Source organism: Pristis pectinata, chromosome 25 (assembly GCF_009764475.1).
Source record: "Pristis pectinata isolate sPriPec2 chromosome 25, sPriPec2.1.pri, whole genome shotgun sequence".
NCBI classification, from domain to species: Eukaryota; Metazoa; Chordata; class Chondrichthyes; order Rhinopristiformes; family Pristidae; genus Pristis; species Pristis pectinata.
Window position 1 is genome coordinate 13,158,000 of NC_067429.1, and position 17,481 is coordinate 13,175,480.

General features: G+C 40.5%; 1 protein-coding gene across 1 annotated transcript; it reads left to right on the top strand.

The window, feature by feature from the left end:
• The first annotated feature begins 503 nt into the window (after positions 1-503).
• LOC127583086 (glucose-6-phosphatase catalytic subunit 1-like) lies at positions 504-6,832 on the top strand. The gene is made up of 5 exons (XM_052038833.1): positions 504-780; positions 2,367-2,476; positions 3,433-3,538; positions 4,360-4,475; positions 4,837-6,832. The coding sequence occupies exons 1-5, from the start codon at positions 551-553 to the stop codon at positions 5,346-5,348; spliced, it is 1,074 nt and encodes a 357-aa protein (XP_051894793.1). The 5' UTR covers positions 504-550; the 3' UTR covers positions 5,349-6,832.
• The last annotated feature ends 10,649 nt before the right edge of the window (positions 6,833-17,481 follow it).

Here is a 17,481-nt window from a genome sequence, read left to right on the forward strand (position 1 = left end):
TGTGGATATTGATGAGTTGTTACTAGTACCAAAACATATTAGCCATTTGAAACCATGAATATTCTTTATTTTAATGTGCATTGTCCACATCAAAATGTTTCTTGGTACATGCATGTAATTTCCAGAGATTCTTTTGAATGACTCTCTAATGTAAGCTGCCTGGCTGCATAACTTGGTCAGCGAGTTTCCTATTGCATGTGCACCCAGGCTATGAATAACGTAAGTGGCTGTGATTGCTAAACATTTTAGTGAAGAATATTCTAGGTTTGATCAACTAGCATGATTTTCACAAGAGCTGGCCTTGTGAATCTATTCCTGCGTTAGAATTTCATCTCAAGTCACAGCAGTGACGCAGGTGTTGTTGCCAAAAAGGCCATTGACATTGTTTTGCCTGGGTTTGTTCAAAGTCTTGTGATCATTGGCTGCAAACGGAATTGATAACAAGATAGCAAACATTTTCATCCCCTTTATAAATCCCAAGTTCCTGGGAGCAAATCAGACACCGAACTGACAGCTCAGAGAACCTGTAGTAGCTTCTGAGCCAATACAAATGGATGCTGGGATGGACCTGCTCCACAGCTCCGGGGTGGAGATGGTGCAGTATCTGCAGCTGAATTACAGGGATTCCCAGAGCTGGTTCACTTTTATCTCCATCGCTGCTGACCTGAGAAACACCTTCTTTGTTTTCTTTCCCATCTGGTTCCACCTGTGTGAGGCAGTGGGCATCAAACTCATCTGGGTGGCTGTCATCGGAGATTGGCTCAACCTCATCTTTAAATGGTAAGTATTTTCTGAGAAGTCCCTTGGAGTTTTTTAAAAGGTTTATTTAAGCTTCATTAACTGAGATTGTTAATTCACTGCAGATATACAAAATTCTTTGAAAAAAAATTAATTCTTTTCAATTCAATCTTAATTTCAGAAAAAAAAGTACTATTATTGATCTGAGGCACTTAGTTTTTGGCTTTCTTGTCTGCCTACCCTGTGGTGGTGGGCAGACAATTTCAATGTCCAGGTGACTGTCAGGGTCTCCCTACATCCTCTACTTGGTGGGATTGTACACTAACACTCTGACAAATGGTTGGCCCTTCTGATCTCTGCCTGGGATCTCCTCGAGATTTGGACTACCTCTGCAACTGCACTAGTCAACTTAATTAGTTTGCAGAAGGGTAGGGTAGATCGTGGTTATGGTACTAAACTGACAGCCACAGTTGTAGACCATTGATCCAGATGCATGAATTTGAATCCCATCAGGGCAGGTGAGAAATTTGAACTCAAGTAATTAAATAAATCTGGATTTAGCACAAGTTTTAGTAAAGATGAATATGAAACTACCAGATTGCTGTAAAAGCATCTGGTGCACTGATGTCCTTCAGGAGAGACATCTGCCCTCCTTCTCTGGTCTGACTCCAACAGGCAACCACGTGGTTGGCTCTTAGTTCAGGTTAGGAGCATTTAGGGATGGATATCAAATGACAGCATTGCCACATCTGTCCACATCCTGCAAATGAATAAATATATATATATATATATATATATAGATACACACACACATTGGAGCTCTGCACTATCCGTAAATGATTTATATTTACAAATTTAATCTTTGAAGATTTAGAACTAAATGATCAATACTAACATAATAAATACTTATTATTCAGTGCTTATTAACACATATTTCTGTACTTTTTGGTCATATCTTTGGTTAATAAATAATTTTATGTCAAATATTAGACAATCATTTTTACAGAAGTTTAGAAGACAAGTTATTAGTTGACAGCAAATTTTAAACCAGCATTCAAACCAGACAAGGTCAATGTAATTCTAAAATGACATTTGGCCTAACTTCAGCCACACTGGAAGAGAAATGCAAGATTTTTCTTTCTCCAATCCCCTATGAATTGTTGCACTGTGAAGCACTGAATATTTCAGCTAAACTCTTGGCAAGAGGAAATCTATGTTGGCATTCTGCTTACTGGTTGGATTCCAACTTGAAACTTTTCAATGGATTTCTGATGTCATACCTTCCAGGGTGATTGACTGACTTGTGCAATATAATGTTATCTCTCCAGATTCATGCTTTCCACATTTAATTGTGCAGTGTTCTATTAGATAAGTTGAAAAAAAAACAGTAAAGAATACTGAAATTTAAGCAGATATTTGGGATATTTCCTATATTATCAAAATTGAGTATTATCCCCCAAAATCATGGGATGTTGCCAACAATGTCAAACTCAAATTTTAGGATATTGTCCAAAGTCCCACATTTTGGGATATTTACCAACAATGTCAAATATTGGAATAACGTCCACAATACCAAATTATGGGATATTCCCCATATGTTAACCATGTCCTTGCTGTTTCTTTTACAGGTTTTTATTTGGACATAGACCCTACTGGTGGGTCCATGAGACTAAGCTTTATGCTAACTCCTCTCTTCCAACACTGCAGCAATTTCCTTTAACCTGTGAAACCGGTCCAGGTAAGGACAATTCATGCATTAAGCTGGTCTCAGTAGGGGCAAATCTTGTATTAAACTGGCCTAGAGATGGGCATTTCATATATTTAACTGGGCCCCATATGGGCAAATCTTACATTAAACTGGCCCAGACAGATTCAATCGAGTATTAAACTGGTCCAGGTATGGGCAATTCATGTATTAAACTGTTCTAGTATAGGCAAATCTTGCTTTAAACTGGGCTAGATAGATGCCATTCAAGTATTAAACTGGTCCAGGTACAGGCAATTAATGTATTAAACTGATCTAGGTAGGAGCAATTCATTTATTAAACCACAGTGGTAAAGACAGGTTATTTTTACACTTAATTTTGTTTCAACTGTTCAATGCCACTTTATCTTCAGTAATCAATGTGAATCATTTTTCAAATATCAATATCAGCAATTTAAATAATATTTTATTTTTAGTCCTTTACTTTGTGCTTAAAGAGATTGCCCATAATGTATTAAATCTGTTAACTACCTTAATTAAAGATGAATGCCTGGAAGGATTCTTAAAATGGATGGGAGGGAATTATTCATAAAGTGCATTCTAGATTAAATTGCAAAGCATTTAACAGTGAGGACAAAGAAAATCCAGTTGGCAGCACCCAAAATTATTATTTCAGATGTTATTAATATTCGCTTAAAAATTCATGAATGAATTTACACAAAATAACTTTCTTAATGCATCAAAATTATAAACACTTGCACTTTTTATTTTCTACTGCTAAATGCTGCATTGAAAGGGTTTATCTTCCATTCAAGTATTTCAATAAAAACTTCATTATTTCTCAAAAGTAATTAATCCACAGCCCAACGTGAAAACGGTTGTGAACTGTTATTAATATCAACTAAAAGTTAAAAGTGTTCACAAACATTGAATGTAAGGCAACAGAAAACCTTATTTTTAATTGAGTCTCTGAATGATGTTTTTGACAGGAAGTCCATCCGGTCATGCAATGGGTTCAGCTGGTGTCTGGTATGTGATGGTCACTGCATTCCTGACCTTTGGATTACAAAAGAAACAAACTAGCTTCCAAAAATGGTAAAGCTTCAAAATATTAAATCAACATAAAAGTGTGTGTGTCCGTATAAACCAGATAGCACTGGGTTTGGAGTATTTTATATGGATCCTGGCATATAAAATTTAGTTCTATATGAGAGTTTGGATGCAGGTCAACATATACACACTTCTATACATTATTCCTACAGCTGCGTAAGCATAATGATCTACTATGATTAAAATCAACACTCCCACATTTATCATATTGAGTTTGATCTGATATGCTTTGGAAATACTTATGCATGGACATCTTCTACACAATGCTCCACTTGTCTCTAAGTTCCTTGCATGCTACTTACAACAGATCTTGCAGCAGGTGCCCATTATGTTTAGCTTTGTGGCTATCTTGATCTTCCTGGATTTGAGGCTGTAATAGTGGGAGTGTGATCTTTTTCTCAGTTAAGGAGCAAAAAGACAGTAATATGGCTTTTTGCTGGTGTAACATCAGTGAAGTAACCATGCTAAACTTCTAAAAATACACGTAGATTTATGAAAAATGCTGGATCTTATCATTTCATATTAATGAATGCCTGTCTGCTTTTATTAAAAAATTGCATATGGCAGTTATAAAATTAATATAAATAATTTTACAAATTCACTTGTGCGTTATTTCTCAACATACATTTCATCCAATATAATCAAGTTAATTTCTTGTGGTGACCAATAAAAATAATTGCAGTTGAATGGATATTAGTTGGTTGTGGATGATATACTAGAACCCCCTTTCTCTTCCCTTCAAGTATTTTTATTGTAATGGGTTCATATTGTGATTAACTCAACAAGAATAAAATTCCCTTCTCCAGGAGTCTCCATGTTCTGCTGTGGACTGTGTTTTGCATGATCCAGATCTGTGTTTGCACATCCAGAGTGTTTCTGGCTGCCCATTTCCCACATCAGGTTTTCACGGGAGTTATTTCAGGTTCGGATTCTTTCTTTCATTTGCAAATATAACTGAGCAACACTATTAACTATGCAATGATTTAACTTACAATATCTTGAACTTCAGCATCAAATTGATGAAAGTGTATACAGTTGGTTCAGTGTGTTTAAATCCAAGGCCTATTGTGTTACAGTGTATTAAGGGAAACTAGGTGCAGGAAAGCCATTCGGTTTGAAAAAAAGATATGGGTGAAAAATGGGTGAAAAAACTAAAATAACCAGGATTTACATTTCATATCACTAAATATGGCATTATGATTAACACTCATTTATAGAATATATATTATCTGTCATTGGTAATGTATTTTGATGAAATATTAATTGTGAATTTCCATACACAGGAATGGTTGTGGCGGAGATGTTTGGCCGGCTTAATGCAATCTACAGTGCAAGTCTCAAGAAGTATCTGCAGATCACTGTCTTCCTGTTCTCCTTCGCTCTGGGCTTCTATGTACTGTTGAAAGCGCTGGGAGTCGACCTGCTGTGGTCAGTGGAGAAAGCCCAGAGATGGTGCGCCCGAGCAGAGTGGATCCACATTGACACCACTCCCTTCGCTGGGCTGGTCAGGAACATGGGAGCCTTGTTTGGATTGGGATTAGCTCTGAACTCACCCATTTATGCCGAGAGCTGCAAGGGAAAGAGAGGCCAGCAGTTCAGCTTCAGATTCATCTGCATTGTGGCCTCACTGATCATCCTGCACCTCTTTGACTCTGTGAAGCCTCCAACGCAAAGGGAATTCCTGTTTTATTTCCTGTCCTTCTGCAAAAGTGCCACCGTGCCTCTGGCAGCTGCAGCTTTTGTCCCATTCTGTGTGTCACAGGTTGTAAACAGACAGGAGAAGAAGGAACTATAAGTGTCCTAAATTTGCAAAACTTGGAAACATCTTGTGGACTTCATTGCACTGTTAGGCGTTTATAACAACATAGAAGCTATTGGAAATATTCTTTGCTCTTTAGCATCTAGAAAGAGAAAAGCAAAAGAGAGAAAGAGAGATTGGGAGAGAGGGGGATAAAGGGAAGGGGTGTTACCTTGAGAGAGAGGAGACAGATAGATGTAGTGTGCACCAGGTAGAGGAAGACAGACAATGTGAAATGGAGAAAGATAGAGGGCCAAACAAATAGGGAAAGAGTAAGAGATAGTATTAATTAGAGCAGCACAAAGAGGCAGACAGAAGGAGAGCAAGAGACTGTTAAGCAGCATGAAATAGAGAAACAGAGATATGGAGGTAAGGATTGTCAGTAGACAGCATGAAACAGAAAAAAGTAGAGAGTGCAATGTTAATGCACCAACTCACTTTCCAGATGCTGATGAACATTCGAGCTCATGTGCTTCATCTTCCCTGTCTTCCACTTCAGGTTTTTAGCATTTGTGTTTTTTTACTGGTTTCAAGATATTATTCTGCAGTGTGTTTTTTCTTTATTTTAGGATGCAAAAAATATAAAAATATGCAGAACAGCTTCTTGATGAACTTCTGAAAGTTTAACTGTCTTGGTAGTTAAAATTTCTTCACATGGTGAAACAAACATCTGGCCTAATTTACTACAGTAGATACTTTTGTCTGTTCAGCATTACATTGTAAGCCAGGTATGTTCCTCCCTCTTAAACTAGTAACTTGAAAAGCTGAGCTACAGTTTAGTGACACAGCTGCATGTGATCAGCAAGGAAAATGGCCTCCCTGTTTGCCTGGTGCCTTGGAAAGTACATTAGTTCCTGCCCTGTACACACAGTGGTAAGAAAAGGTGCTACAGTCTGCTGGTCTGGAGTTGAGCTAAAGACTATAAAATGGTACTGGTGAACTGAATTAAAAACTGGGTATTTTCTGCATACAGCCAAATGAACTGGGTACAAGCTTTCTATCTGTTGTCAACAAAAAGTGGATTGGGTACAGGCTTTCCATCATGCAACATCTGTAAAAATGTTTCCTTATGATGTATGTTAATGCGTTTGATTATCTCTTTGCATTCTACTATACTTTAATTCCAGTCATCCATTGCAAAGCCACTGGACCTGGACAAGGATGACTATATAAGGATATATAGGTATCCAGAGCTAACTGTGGTTCTTTCCATGATTGGTTGTCTGGACACTGTTCTACCACTATGCCAATGCTGATCCATGCTGACTTCCACTGGATGGAGTTTCATGGCAAGTCTTAGCCAGTACTTCATCTGTAACAAGGAAGTGCCATCTAAAACCCTAAATCAAATCCCAATCTCTTTGTTTTCCATTTGTTATACTTGTATAAAATGCTCAGAGCACTTTCTTTATAAAGAAAATTTCAAATTATATGTGAATTAGTTTAATTCTAATAAAGTCACTAAATGACATTTGTATTCAGATCGGAAGTCACCCATGTTATTATGCCCATTACGTCTGGTTCTAGAGTTATACAGTCATAAAGTCATACAGCACGGGAAAAGGTGTTTTTGCCCATTGAGTTCACACTTACCATCAGGTGCCCACTTACCTTATTCCAACACGCATCCCACTTTATTCTCCACTTGTTCCCATTAACTCCCCTCAGATTCTACTACCCACTTACACACAGTGGGTGGGGGTGGGGGGCAGGGGGTGACATTTACAGTGACCAATTAACCTACCAACCCCCGCTTCTTTGGGGTGTGGGAGGAAACCAGAGCACTTTAAGGAAACCAACGTGGTCAAAGGGAGAATATGCATACTCCATACAGACAGCACTGGATGCCACATAGACACCCTAAACACTTACAGAAAACCAAAAGAATAAACTTAATCATACTTAGTATCAGGGTAAAAAGGATACTACAGATTAGAGTCTTCTGGTGACTCTGCTCCTCAAATCTATCTCTATAGCTGTTGCTTGTAATTAACATTTAAGTATGACTATAATACTTCAGAAGTCATGTAATCATGGCAGATTCATTAGTGACATTTAAGAGACTCTTAGATAGACACATGGATGATAGAGAAATGGGGAGCTATGTGGGAGGGAAGGGTTAGATAGATCTTAGAACAGGATAAAATGTTGGTACAACATTGTAGGCCAAAGGGCCTGTACTGTGCTGTAGTGTTCTATGTTCTATCATAGAGATATACAAGCTCTTCAGCCCACCTTCCACAACAACCATCAGACACCCATTTTTACCTAAACCTACACTAATCTCATTATATTCTCCCACACGTTCATCAATTACCCCCAGATTCTACCACTCACTTACACACTAAGGACCATCTACAATGGTCATTTAGCCTACCAGCTGGCAACCAGAGCACCCAGAGGAAATCAACGCATTCACATGCATACTCCACACTGACAGTGCCAGAGGTCAGGATTGAACCCAGGTTGCTGAAGCTGTGAGGCAGCAGCTCTACCCAATGCACCACTGTGCTGACCTTGCAGTTAGAATGACATGCACTCTGCAGTTCTAGCTCCAATCTGTGTGAGAACTTTTCTAATTGTTGTGTGTTAAAAGCAACAGCAGGCAATTTTAGTTTGTTGAGGCTTAATTCCCCAAATCCCTACTGGACTCTTGAGATTCTGCCTTATAAAAAATCACATTTTGATGTTGCTACTGTTCAATTAACACCTTCAAATTTCCTGAAAACATCTACTATCTGTTCAATTCATTTTCTAAAGACAAAATCAATACACTAAAAATGTACTAAGACATGGTCTCGTTTAAAGCCAGAGATAGTGTCAGATTAATCTGAGCACATTCCCAGTTCAATCTGACCATTACATTCAAACTCACTCAGATCACTTGTAAAATTTTAATGTTGATGAATGGTTCATCAGCATTCCTAATTATAGTTCATTCCTAATTATTATATCTAGCAGCTTAAACCTTGAAAATAGCCCACAAGGGGCAAACACATCATGAAAATAATGATGATGAACCTGTCACTTGGCAACAGGTCTTTTTATTTAGTTCATTCACAGATGCAAGTGGCAGGTCGGCACTTATTACCCATTACCAAGAGCACTTGGACCACGTGGTTTGCTCTGTTAGAGCAGGACGGAAGAATTTACTTCCTTGAAGGAAGCAGTGAGGTGTTTACGGAAGTTTCACAATCACCATTATCACGAGGAGTCTTCCATTCTAGAAATGTTTTAATTAACTGAATTTTAACTTGCCAGTTACTACGGTGGGATTTGAACTCGTGCCTACATGAGCAAAGACTACTAAATTGCATGTGCCAGTAACCCAACCATTATGCTACCAACGCAGTTGGGCTTAGTGACATCAGATTACTAAATTAAATAAGATTATGGCTTTAAATTAAAAATTGGGTTTCAGATAGGATGGCCTTTTGGACCTGGTCTTGACTCAGGAGCACAAAGCCCCTAAACGTTTGCCCAATATTCTGATGGAAGGTCATCATCCATAATGATTAACTCTGTTTCTCTCTCCTCAAATGCAGACTGACCTGCTGAGTATTCCCAGCAATTTATGTTTTTATTCCTGATTTCCAGCATTTGCTTTTCAATTAATTCTCTGACTCAACAATAGTTCATTCCTAATTATTATATCTAACAGCTTAAACCTTGAAAATAGACCCCAAGGATCAAACATATCATGAAAGTAATGAGCACCGTAGTTCCACTAACAAACTGAATCCATTAATAATCCTGATCAAAGCATAACCTGTACTGGTTATTTTATCAGAGTTCAGATGCACTTTGTATTAGATAAATTTATTGGATCTAGAACAACCTAAACTTGCCTTTCACTTTTGAAGTACTGCTTCCACATACAGGTCATGAACTATTATTAGACTGAAGATTGTGTGAGTTTCCCTATCCATCACAAAAGCCCAGCCTACTAATTGCTTAGAGCATGGAAATCTCAATCTAACTAATGGAAGTGCTGTGACATAAATTATTATGATTAGACAAAGAAATTATCTGCCTTGAGGGCACTCAATAAATTAATAACTTTAAGTAATGTGAAGTCAATGTTCTGACTTGTGACATGTTTATTGGCAGAGTCCAACGTTTAACGAGATGCTCTTTTGAATTCCACCCGTCACATGTAGGAATTTTCCATGTTGAACAAAACTATATCATTGGAAAATAAAATGAGGGTTTTTCTGAAAAAGAATTTCACAGATTTGGTAAAAGGACCAAAGCTGGGAAATTTGATAGCTTAGCTCCGATTTAATTTGAGCAACATTCATGGAAAGAGTGGGACACAATATTGATTGTTTCTTGGTTGAACAGCACAGATATGGAAGCTTGATCGGACATTCCCAGTCATGCACAGAAAATGTGTTTTCTACATTGGACCACACATAAAGTAGCACTCATCTGGAGCTTTGCCTAGTGGATCTGTCATTGGGAACTCTCAGCCAAAGCAGATGTTAGGGCACTGCTTGCTCTGTAGTAGGCACGGTAGTGTAGTGGTTAGCTTAACGCTATTACAGCGACAGTGACCCGGGTTCAATTCCAGCCACTGTCTGTAAGGAGTTTATACTTTCTACCCGTATCTATGTGGGTTTCCTCCAGGTGCTCTGGTTTCCTCCCACATTCCAAAGACGTACAGGTTAGGAAGTTGTGGGCATGCTATGTTGGCGCCGCAAGCGTGGTGACACTTGCAGGCTGCCCCCAGAACACTCTACGCAAAAGATGTATTTCACTGTGTGTTTCAATGTACATGTGACTAATAAAGATATCTTATCTTATCTAATGCTACTTAAAAGGGGCTTCCCTGAACAGGTCCAAGTTCAACACTGGAAAATCAACCCAGGTAGGTTCCCTTTAATTAATGTACTAACTTGCTCTCAATAGGCTCCCACTAGCATCAATCCTTATCTTTAACCTCCAAGATCACAACCTTCACCCAATCCCCATCCATCCATCAGGATCCAAGCTCTCAAACCCTAGACCTCCCAACCCAAATCTCAACCCACCCATCCTGAATCACTGACTTCCATCTGAAGCAATAATCACCCCTGATTAAACCACCAACTCCTCTCAGCTCACAGGAAATTGCAGGCCCCTCACCATTCAGTTGCAAGTGGCAAACAATTGCCCCGGTCCTGCCCCTGCCCCCAATTCCTCGTTTCCCTTTCTTGAGGTCCTCCATATCTGCCTGTGGCTTCTCATCTAGTTGCCAACATTGTGTTTGCCTCCACAGCTTCGGTTCCTTGCCTAGTGAATGGCTGGTTAAGTCGTGCTCAACATTTGAGCCTTTATTGCTACTAAATTCTCAAGCAGCCATGATCAAAATGGTTACTTCTCTGCTGTGCAGCAATGTGCTAATGTGCCTCTGTAGTGTCAATGAATAACTTTGTTCCGATGAAGAATCATTGACCTGCAAAGTTAATTCTGTTTTTCTCTTCACAGATGCTGCCTGAACTGCTGAGTATCCCCAGCACTGATTGTTTTTATTTATTAAGGAAGATTAGATTAAAATAACACAAAGGGTTAGGAGAACAACAACATATTTTGTACTTGATTTCCAAAGAAGGTGCTTCAGGTTTTTTCAAGCATTTAATCGAATGTTCTCAAGGGATTTAGAAGTTACCCTTTTAGGCTCGAAAGTTAGTCGTGAAACTCTTCTATTCAACAAGTTAGAGGGAGATTAACAAAGAAATTACATTAATGATTAGTGTATTCTCAATTGTGGGAAATTACCAGAATCTATTGTAAGAGATAGGAGTTTCCAGAGCTGCATGAGCATTGACCACACATCACACACATCACACATCCCACTGTCTATGAACATTCTGTTCCAAACACACATGCATTTGGCACTGGCAACTAAAGACAAATTTCCCTCCTAAGTGACCAAACATTTGGTCAGATATGGGATGAGCAAGAAAGGGAAATGGAGGTGTAAAGGGTGATTTGTCTCTAACAAACCTAGTTGAGTTATTTGAGAAGGTAACAATGTGGTGAGATCTAGGGTGGTAATTCTATGGACTTACCGAAAGTACTTGACAAGATTTCACACCAGAGGCCATGCAATTGGAAGCAGCCTACCAGTGATGTGGTTATCCCCAGGGATGGGATAGAAGCTGCAGCTTTTCATTCTATATACAATGGATTTGGATGAAGAATAAAGAGCCACAGCGCAGTCTGCAGCAGGGAGTGTGTAGATTGTACAAAAGCTGGTCAGTTGAAAATTTCAAAACTGATTGGCAGATTTTCTTAGGCGAGATTACTGAAGGTGATTGGCCCAGGATGGGTAACTGGACATTAAGGTATGGATTGGTCTTGTCTTGATTAAATGACAGAACGGATTCGGGGGCTAGATACCTCTGCTTCTTATTGTCTACATGCTGTTACTCGGTGGCTTCATCTGAAAACAATGTCTGGTTTCACAACTGCTTTGACAACATCCAGTACTACCTCACCAACATAACTCCTAACCACTTCTCACCCTTAACTTGACAGACTGATTAACCAATGTCTGCTTAACTAAGCAGAAACTTCATCCAACTAAGTATTGGGAAGACCAAATGTCCCCATAACCATTCAAGGCGAAAACAGACTATTCACAAACTAAGTTTTGTATTTGGCTGTTTAAGTTTCCACCCATACTTCGCCCACTATCACCAAGTCTTATAATTTCAACCTGCTGCTCCCATCTCCATCCCAGCTCTAGCTCTGCAGCTCAGCCCCGGCTCCACAGCTCAGCCCCAGCTCTGCAGCTCAGCCCTGGCCCCAGAGCGCAGCCCCGGCTCCACAGCTCAGCCCCAGCTCTGCAGCTCAGCCCCGGCCCCAGAGCTCAGCCCCGGCCCCACAGCTCAGCCCCGGCCCCACAGCTCAGCCCCGGCCCCACAGCTCAGCCCTGGCCCCACAGCTCAGCCCTGGCTCCACAGCTCAGCCCTGGCCCCACAGCTCAGCCCTGGCCCCAGAGCTCAGCCCCAGCTCCACAGCTCAGCCCTGGCCCCAGAGCTCAGCCCTGGCTCTACAACTGCTGAAACTCTCATTCATGTATTTGGGGTCTATGAACTATTCCAAAGACCTGCTGTCCAGCATTCCCCCTTCCTCCTTCCATACAAGACATATCCTCACTTATACTAAGCCCTGTTCACCAATCACCCTAGTGGTTGCTGATGTATGTTGGCTTCCAGTTAAACAAAGCCTGGAGTTTTATTATTTTCATTCTTGTTTTCAAATCACCCTACTGGCCTCCCCTCCATATCTCTGAAATCACACTGAGCCCTTTAACTCTGAGACAGAAAGAATATGCAGGAAAATACATGTACAAAGTGTGTTTGTTGTTGAAAATATTCATTCAATGTGGCCTGTGCTACTAACTGGACACAATATAGACTCACCTGCCTTTGCAGGATCTAAGTATTCCACCACTTTTCTGCTCATCCCCTGAAAAATATTGTGTCACCTTTCAGAAGTTGATACTTTCAGTTCATTGCAAATGGGATCAATCAGGAGATCATCGGGAGGAACACACCAAATGCTGGAGGAACTCAGCGGGTCAGGTAGCACCTATGAAGGAAAATGGGCAGCCAACGTTCCGGGTCAAGACCCTTCATCTGGACTGAAAGATAGAGAGGATATAGCCCGTATAAAAAGGTGGAGGGAAGGGGTGGAGCAAGAGTAGGAAGGACACATGGCTGTGGTTGCGAGTCTGGGTGAGCACATGGTCAAAGAGTTGGAAGGCAGCAGACATCACAGAGGGAGAGCAGTGAGAGAGGGGCTCACAGAACTGCCGACAAAGAGAGGAGGAAAGTTTCTTCAAAGTTGAAGAGACTTCGCAATGGAGTAGCAAAATGGAAACAGGGGACTATTGGGATTTATTTGCCCATTCATCAAATTCTCATCCAATTCTCATCTATAAAACTTAGTATGGGAGTTCCTGTTTGGCAATTGGCAAGACTGCTTTGCACGTCATGTTCCTCAAGAATGCCCACTCAAACTGTTCTGCGCATTCAAGGGGCCATGATTTTCACTGATCCAGATTACTCAGCACAACATTATGGAATCCCCTTCACTAATTTCCCCTTCCCCAACCAAGCACTGAAAGAATATCTTTGTGGTTGATGCGACAAACCATTCTCTGAGACCCTCTGCAAAGTTTTCTCAAAGGGCATGGATCTGTAGTGCAGCATCAATCACTGATGATCCATTTTTTCAACAATCTCCACCAAAAGGTGGCTGTTTGTCTACGAGCAAAAGCAAACCTCAGTTGGTGCAAGGGTCATTAATCAAGGTTTTCATTAGTGTTGGGGACTTTTCTTGCAATAGAAAGTTTGCCTTCACACCCTCAAGGATCAACAAAGTTCTGTCTAGCATAGTTTCTTTTAATATGGGGTAGCCACTGTACACCTACTATGGTGCAGATTTGGTAGAGTCAAATCTGAGTCAAAAAGCCAAGAGGTTTTGGTCCAATGGCAAGAAATACAAGACAATTGGAGACCAGACTGCACTGCATGAGCTCTTACATTGGTTGGTAGGTGCATGGAGTCCCCCTTGCATGTAAGCACAGGTACCCTTGTCCACTGTCTCCCTTATTGCTTCCCCTCCTCTCCCACCCTTCCCTTGACCCATCATTCCACCAGTTCTCCCTATCCCTAAACCCCCTTCACCTTCAGTAACCTTTTCCCTCTCCAATTCGCTCTCTGACCTCCTCTGATCTCGTACCACCCTCCCACTGACCTCTCCCCTTCAGTTCTGACACCCAACTCCCTCTCTGCGCACACCTGACCACATTCCTAGCCATGTGTTGGTTCCCAGCTCCCAGTCCCCGCCACACTCTGGCCCCCATTTCCCGAATGCACATCTGGTTTCATTCCCTCCATGTATGTCTACATACCTGGCTCCATTCCCACCATGTTCCAATCACATTCCTGGCTCTGTTCCCAGCCATGCTCCATCCACACACACCTGGCCCTGCTCCAAAATCCCAGCCATACTACTGCCATGGTCCCATGGTTGACTAGCAGCAGGCGTCTTGAACCGGGTTCAAGTAGAGAAATATATGTGGTTGCTCAGGGCAACAGCCAGTCCCACTGCATATTGTAAATTTGACTGTGGTTGTTGTGAGCACAAGATTTTTGTTTTACTTGGCACTGCAGAACTTCTACTTGCCCATGTATACTGGAAGATTAGTTCTGTGTGAACATTTGGCAAAATCAAGTTATGCCTTTTGTGGGGTGCAATAGACATTAGGAGTCCAAAAATATGGGACAACTTGCCATTTTTTAGTCAGGGCACCCATGCTATGGCTTATATCCAGGCCCATCCTGTTAAAAATCAGGAGGTATGTTTACCTTACTTTGCTGTGTTTAATTTAACAACTGTCTCTAATATTGATAATAACTGTTTGCGCATTTCAGTCTGTGAGTGGATTTCTTCACATTACCCAGCTAACTACTGCCACATGGTCCTTAACACTTAAAACTTAGAACACTACAGCACAGTACAGGCCCTTCAGCCCACAATGTTGGTCACTCGTTATATTTAATCTTCTTTTCAAAATTTATTTTCAACTTGAATTTATAGTAATTCTGCTCCACACCTTCATAGGTATTATATCCTTGGAGAATTACCTCAACAATACCCACCACAGCTTAATACAAGGCATGGAAAAGATCATGAATAGATGTCTTTGACTATGTGGTGGAATTTTGGACTTGGCAAATATTTAATTATAAAAATCCATTGATCATTTATGTGACCTGAACCAAATTCACTGAATATACTTGAGTGCTACTCACGGGATTTGCGTACTTTTTGTACAGATTTAATTTATGTTTTTTGTGCATTGCCAGCACAAAACATTAAGCAGGTTAGGTTTGTAAGAGGTTGGAAGTTACTCATTAAAACACTGTCCTCTGCTTTTTTTCCACTTACCATATCATTAATTAAACAAACTCTGGTTTGTGTTAGAACTCCTCAAAGATCCTCAGTAAGAGCACAAGTAGTGGGAGTAGGATTAGCCTATATGGCCCTTTATCTCTACTGCTCCATTCAGTGAGACCCATGGTTAATTTATACCTCATCCACTTCCCTGCCCTGTCCATAATTCCCTTGATTTTCTTGGTGAAAAAGATCACAGCAATTTCAGGCTTTAATATCAAAAAACTGGAGATGTTGGAAATCTGGAATAAGAACAGAAAATGTTGGAAACACTCAGCAGCATCTGTGGAGAGACAAACACAGATAACACTTCATGTCATTAAGATCGTTCATCAAATATTAACTTTCCAAGGATACTGCTTGGCCTGCTAGCTTTTTCCAGCATTTTCTATTTTTATTTCAGGCTTTAGTATACCTGAAGATTGACCGTCCAAATCTTCTGGGACAGAGAATTCCATAGCAACTTTCCAACCAGAGAAACTTCAGTCCTAAATGGCCCACACTTTAGTCTGAGGCTGTGACTCCTAGGTCTACACTCTGAGCAAGGGAAGCAGCCTTTCAGTATCCGCCTTGTTAAGCCCTCTAATAATTTTATATATTTCACTATCACCTCTCATTCTTCTAAAAGCCAGAGAATATATTCCCATTCCACTGGATATTCAACACGTTCAATTCTTTAGCAAATTTACATTTGTTTGTTAAAAATGAGTGAAGATCTTTGTCAGATAATTTGTTTTTATGTCGCAAATATGTGGTGATGGTATCCAATAAACTTAAATCAGGAAGATTTAAGGTACAGCATGGGAGAATGGTGATGATAATGGGAGCAGGGAGCAGCAAATTGGATGGAGCGTGTACACTTAAGATTGTTATTTAAACTGTGATTTCCAAAATGGATACTGAACAGCAGTTATTGCAATGTGTAGTCAGATCTCTAGTTCAAGTGTATTGCAGACATGAAAGGATAAACTACATAGGAAGGCTAAAATTAGATACTAGTCAAACCAGTATGAGAAACAGGTTTGACACGCCAGCGTTTAGAATGCTTAGCAATCTCCTGTGTTGTATCACTGAGGTCCCAGCAGAAAGTGCTTTACAATGCTCTGCCAATGGTGACATACTATAGAGCTTCACCTCTATAAACAGTGGCAGTCAAATATCTCAGGCACCTTCACCAGTTAAAGATTTGACTTAATGGATGGATTCTGCATTTGGGACCAGTTCAGAAAATTTTGTTTATTTGTTTTTGGAGGGAAAGCATCCAATCAGTGTAATTATTTTGCCACAGTGACGCTATGTACAAATACTAAATTTTGCAAAGATGCATTTGATGCATTTCCATTCTATTGAAAGAACTGGGAGACGGATTTCCAAAAAGATTCTGTCACTTCAGGTTAATCTGAATAATATCATGCTAATAATTTACAATCACTGCTATTCAAAGAAATGTTAATTTTATCCAGATTAACCAGGAGTCTTAACGTTTTAGAATACCGCTGATTCAAGGTCATTAAAACTACCTTCTAACAATGGGAAGGAAAGGGTCAGGGTGGTGGGACAAGAGTGTACCTCTGTAAAAATAGGACACCTAACCTCAATCAAGCAGATTTCCTGTTTACCTCCATAGGTGCAGGGGATTGACACTCTTGCTGGGTGAGGAGGAGCAGGTTTTTCTCCCCTCACTGCCCACCTCCTCCTAACAAGGCTTAGCTTCCTGGGAGTAGCCAGCCCACCTTCTTCACCATGACCTCAGCCCCGATCAGAGTCACTAATCTCCACCCAGCCCCTACCCACAATCAGAGTCCAGTCCATAATCCCAGCTCACCATACAATCCAACCTAACCTCCACAACTGTGACCTGAGCCTATCCCATGATCTCTCTCGATTTAATCGATCAGTGGATACTGTCCCAGGTCACCTCCAGTTACAGACTTCTTCGCAGGATCTCCTGCCAGCCAGCTTTCACTCTGTTAGGTTTCAAACAGAATGGATAGCTCTGATGTGGTCCCACTATTAAATCCAATGGGATTCTCAGCAGTTTGAGATTCCCAGTCACCAACAGATTCCTTCCCTGAAAATCCAAAAAACTGCAGTTGCTGGAAGTTTGAAATAAGAACAGAAAATGCTGGAAACACTCAACAGGTCAGGCAGCATCTGTGGAAAGAAAAACAAAGTT

What these genes read in the sequence shown, in the direction of transcription:
- LOC127583086 (XM_052038833.1), top strand. Translation starts at nt 551, where the DNA reads ATGGATGCTGGGATGGACCTGCTCCACAGCTCCGGGGTGGAGATGGTG. An exon ending in AACCTGTGAAACCGGTCCAG is followed by an intron (nt 2,477 to 3,432) that starts GTAAGGACAATT and finishes TGTTTTTGACAG; the next exon opens with GAAGTCCATCCGGTCATGCA. An exon ending in CAAACTAGCTTCCAAAAATG is followed by an intron (nt 3,539 to 4,359) that starts GTAAAGCTTCAA and finishes TCCCTTCTCCAG; the next exon opens with GAGTCTCCATGTTCTGCTGT.